This window comes from Rutidosis leptorrhynchoides, chromosome 2, assembly GCF_046630445.1.
Source record: "Rutidosis leptorrhynchoides isolate AG116_Rl617_1_P2 chromosome 2, CSIRO_AGI_Rlap_v1, whole genome shotgun sequence".
Classification (NCBI taxonomy): Eukaryota; Viridiplantae; Streptophyta; class Magnoliopsida; order Asterales; family Asteraceae; genus Rutidosis; species Rutidosis leptorrhynchoides.
Genome location: NC_092334.1, coordinates 704,712,299 through 704,717,973, shown reverse-complemented (window position 1 = coordinate 704,717,973; position 5,675 = coordinate 704,712,299). Strand labels below are relative to the sequence as shown.

The 5,675-nt window shown below is 30.9% G+C and overlaps 1 protein-coding gene across 1 annotated transcript; it reads left to right on the top strand.

The window, feature by feature from the left end:
- The first annotated feature begins 5,006 nt into the window (after positions 1–5,006).
- LOC139890438 (uncharacterized mitochondrial protein AtMg00810-like) lies at positions 5,007–5,465 on the top strand. Its single transcript, XM_071873316.1, has one exon. The coding sequence runs from the start codon at positions 5,007–5,009 to the stop codon at positions 5,463–5,465; it is 459 nt and encodes a 152-aa protein (XP_071729417.1).
- The last annotated feature ends 210 nt before the right edge of the window (positions 5,466–5,675 follow it).

Here is a 5,675-nt window from a genome sequence, read left to right as displayed (position 1 = left end):
ACTTCTAGGAAACCTGAGAATAAACATGCTAACAAGTGTCAACACAAAGGTTGGTGAGTTCATAGTTTTAATGTATCGTATAATCTGTATATAAAGGTGGATCACAAGATTTCAGTTGTTTCATCCGAAACGTTTATCAAAATATTCTACGAAATTGAGCACCCTGGTAACTAAGCTTTAACGTCTATAATAAGTACCCCTGTTTTAACATACATGCAACTAACATGTACAATACACGCAAACCAACGTATATTAACTCAAATAGCATACATCTGTTTTATAGTTCAGGCTAGGGTTTCTATACCTGGAACAGACGGGGATGTCAAGCCCTATGGATCCATATACAACTATTCACGCCCACCAGTTCTTATAACCGGTAGTTACTTGCTACCAAAGCTAAGGGATTTTCGGTTCAAACTCGGTGTAGAATTTAATATGTACTTGTATCCATTGCGTTTAAAATAAATTGCATGTATTCTCAGTCCAAAAATATATATTGCAAAAGCAATTAAAAAGGGAGCAAATGAAACTCACTTTAGCAGCATATAAAGTCGTTCACCAAAATGTGATCGAAACTCAGATTACCAAATAACCGTAGATCTCAACCTAGAGAACATATGTTGGTCAATAAATGTCTATCAAGCTAGGTCAGGTCATAGTGTATCACGATCCTAATACTCAAGATCGACATACAAAAGTTATTCAAAGTCGTTTCAAAAAGTCAATTTTGACTATAGTTCAACAAAACGAGACGTGCCTTATATAAGGATTCATTTACTCGGTTTGTAATATTCGACAAAATCCAATTCATCAATCTTACAAACAAGTTGTTTAAATATTAATTGCAGATTCAAAAGCAATTCCAATTAACGTTAATCATAATTCAGTTGACCATATCTTTTAATTCGTTCATCGAAATTACTCGATTTCTAAATGAAAAGTTATTGATTTTTCTCCAGCTTTCCAAAAATATGTATGTCATATACCTTTTACCAGTAATATATGTATTTAATTCGTGATTCATTATAAACTGTTTAACGATGAAATTTAGCACACAAGCATGCATAAATATATATACTCGAGCACTAGACATGGATACACAATTAATATATAAAAGATAAGATATGAATGCCCACGTATCAGTATTGTGATTCAATATTGCAGGAAAGTACGTAGACGTAACAGAGGTGATAAACACTAGGTTTGATTTGCAAACAATACCCACGAACATTACCCATCACCTCTATAGCTATAACCCGTAATTTCCTTAGTTCTATCCCGCTCATAAAAACCATTTTTGAAAATAACCCACTCATAACCTCGTCGTAGTATTTTATGTATAATACATAATAATAATAATAACAATGCTATAATAGTAAGACTAATAATAATATTAATCTTTAATAATAATAATAATAATAATATATATAATAAATATAATATGGAGTAAGAATGAGAAATGAGAAGTGTGTACCAGAGTGCAGCAAATTGCTCGACTTATAGATGTTCGCCACCAACCCTCACCATGCGATCGCATGGTTTTGAGGTGGTTTGGCCATGCGATCGCATGGCCATCTTTTCCAACTCAAAATTGAGAAATCAAGGCTGTCGACATGCATTAAATATTAATTAATATATATTATATTTAATTCATATAATTATTTATATATTATATTATATTTACGTTCGAGGTAAAAATATAATTTTTACTAAAATGACTCGTACGTTGTCACTCGACTCATATACCACTTTCGGTTTTTCGAACGACGTTTCGTACGCTGAGAAAACTAGCCTTTTACGTTTAGTGACTCGTACCCTTATAAAAACAATAGATTTAAACAATGAAAACAATCCCACTCAAAGTATAACTTTATTTATTTGAGTGTTTTGGTCATTTGCTTCTATAAATCAGTGACTCGTTGTTTACTAAAATATATTATTTTATATTGGGACGTTTTATGACTAAGTTAAAATATATATATATATATATATATATATATTTATATATATATATATATATATATATATATATATATATATATATATATATATATATATATATATATTTAGAATTGTAAATTTGTACGTAATATATATGTTTGAAATATTTATCTAATGATATAAAGATAAAGTTTAAATTTGTTCGGAAATTTCCGAGTCGTCACACCTATCAACCAAAATCAAAACAAATTAAAACACCAAAACTAATTAAATTCGAATTGAGATCAGATTCATGTTCCTATATACAAACCTAAACTTAGACATCTTTAGAATCTCATTAACAGATTCAATTTCATGAAAAATAAGATCATCTACTTCATCTAGCAAAAATGTTCACAGATTTGGCCTCTGGATCATTTTGAAATCGTTTTCAGAAAAGGAAAAATGCAGAAGTGTTCCAAATCATCTCGTGATTGTTTCTGTAAAGTTACATATCTTAACTTGAAGAATTGAGCATGAATTCGTGAGTCAAAGTTTCAGAGAAAAAGTCAACTATTTCTTCTTCATTCAAATTCGAACGCATATTGTTGATTCAGGTCTTGTTGATAATTTTCGAGTGTTCAACGCAACATTTAAAATATTTTGTATGAAGAAATCAAGGCCTGAAAACAAGTAAATTATGAAAATCGATTTTATATTCATATGTTGAAGTTCATCTGTGTTCATCGATTTTTCTGAGAAATTGATGTTGTTTTGGATCCGAAGTCTTCACAAGAAGTGTTAATCGTGGCATATGGAATCGAGTACAAGTGTTTGCAACTTTTATTTGTTGGAGTCACTTTTTGTTATTCATCAGATGGTGAAGAATCAGACGTGAACGGCAATTTAGAAAGTTTGAAACTCAAACCATCTTAAATCTTGAAGTTTGATCTAGATTTTAACTAGCTGAAATTGATCCTTATCATCCAGCATGTGGCCCTTTTGCAAATATTCAGTATGTGTATAGCTAAAGGTCAGAGGTTGGGTATGCAAATATTAATTTGTTTGTGAATTGTATTGTTAATTAATGATTTGGATGTTATGATTATGTTTAAATAAATTTAGGGTTTATTATTGAAGAAGACGAAGGTTAAAGTAAAAAGATTGAAGATAAAAAAAAAAATTATAGATAAAAGGGAAGTGTAGAAGCATAGAGTTGTGTGAATACATATTCATAGATAAAAGGACGAATTTACCCTCACATACTTGGCACGTGATTCGGAACGGAAAAAGTTAACAGTGTTAGTGAACTAGGCTATCCTTGCTCCACTTTTAAGTCACAAGGACTATCCACACTCAAAACAACAACTTTGTCTATCCATGTTGGCTGGTACAAACCACAAGGATTATCCGCGCAATTTTCTCTACTATAAAACCAAAATATGAGTGATCCTACTTACCATATACAGTAACACACAGAGTTATAGAACGATTTCTATTCAGCAGTGATAACAAAATCACCGACAGTGTTTAGCGAAAATATTGTTAGGAATAAAATATTAAAAAAGGTAAATCAATGTTCGTTGATATTTTTATATATCCAACCCAAAAGATATTGAAGTATTAAAAATACATACATTCAATAATAATAAAAAAGATATTGAAGTATTAAAAAGTAGTTTAAAAATTATATATTCAACCCAAAATATAAGAGCACCCGGTCGTCTATCAGTGTACAGTGTTTTGAAAATTGAATACCAAAAATGCCGTTCTCACAACACCATGATTGAATTTTAATTTCTAATTTATACATATTTTAATAATAATGTAGTATTCGGAAAGAAAAGTATGAGTGTGTCAATAGTGTTGAAAATCATGTTTATTCAATCTTTTCCATGATCATGTTCTTCTTCTTACTTGAAATGTTGTTAGTTTCAGATTACCTTGTTTCTGTTTAGACTATTGGTGCAGCCAGTGTTGTAAAAAAACTCGATTACTTGCCAATTAATCTCCGATTAATCATTTATAAGAGCAATCCGTTTTGATTTCCAAAAATCCGTTTAATTAAACTATCAACTTCAATTGATAGATCAAAATCGAAATTAGTAATCAAAGTCGGTCAAAGTAAAAAATGGTTAGCATTTGAACATGAATTTAATCTAGAACTTTATAGTTTGAAGCAAAATAAACAATTTTAAACAATTATGTTAAATTTTATTTTTTATGTTTATGATTTTTTATATATTTACACATATAAATTTTAAACTTTAATAGTTAAATGTATACAATACAATCTGATTAATCCCCGATTAATCCCTGAATTGCCGTTTAATCCTTTCAAAGTCCCGACTGATTAATCCCCGAATAGCGAAGTTTGCAACCTTGGGTGCAGTCGTGCAGCTGATGATTCAGGGACTAGATGTGTCAAGTTTATGAAGTTATCTATGGTGGATTGGTTGTATCAAGTTTTAATGGTATGAATTTGCTTATTAAAATATGGTTTTAAAGAGAGTGTTAATGCTTATTCTCTTTATACTTTCATTCATAAAGGTTTATTCTGGCGGAGAAACCCTGACTCCGTGTGACTATGTCACCCATACCGCCCACCCCGCAAGGGCTAAGTAAGCCGTGTAAGACACCTCCCCCTAATACCCAACAGGAAGTTGCAAGCCGAGATTCGAACCTGCACCTCTCAGTATTCAATAAGGCCCTCCTGCGGGCCCAGGGATCATAAGCGACGGGTACCACTGAAGCACTGCTTTCAGTATTCTCTTTATACTTTGACTAAAGATTCGGTTTTTATTATTTTCCTTGTTTATGTTGATGATATCATAATCACTGCTAAATAGTGCTGATAAAGTTAATAAGATAAAACTATTATGTACAAACTAAGTTTATGATTATGGATCTTGATGAACTAAAATGTTTTTTGGAAACTGAAGTTGTTAAAATAAAAAATGGTTTATGTTTGTAACAAAAGAAATATTGTTTAGAACTTCTAAATGAATTTGGTATGTTAGGGTGTAAGTCTATTGATACTCCTCTTGAAGTTAACACTGTTTTAGCTTGTGATTCATAATGATCAAATGATTCCTAACAATACTGAATTTCAAAAGTTAATTAGAAAGCTTATCTATTTAACCCATACTAGACCTGATATATCTTATTCTGTTCAAACACTTAGTCAACATATCTATGCTCCTTTAGAATCTTATGTGAAAGCTGCCTTTTTAATTTTGAGATACTTGAAGCGTTCTCCGAGTAAAGGTATTCATATTGCGAAATCTCCAGGTGTGTTTTCTTTAACTAATTATTCAGATGCAGATTGGGGTAAACGTTTAATTAATAGGAGATCTGCGACAGCTTATTGTTTATTCATGTGTGGGTCTTTAATTTCATGGAAAAGCAAAAAACAACCTACTATTTCTAGATCTTCAACAGAGTCTAAGTATAGAGCATTGGCTGCTACCACTTGTGAAATTGATTGGGTCTTGAAACTTTTATCTGATTTTGGTCTTAAAGATTTATTACGAGCTGAGCTGTGATAATTCTTCTGCTCTTCTTCTGGCTATAAATCATGTGTTCTATGAAAGGTCAAAACATTTTGAGATTGATGTCAATGTAGTTAGAGAAAAAATGTGTTTCAGGTGTCATTGAAACTAAATTTATTTATTCAATTGATCAAATGGCTAATATTTTTACAAAATGTTTGCCAAAATTACAACACAATGTTCTATCTCAGAAGTTGAGTTTAT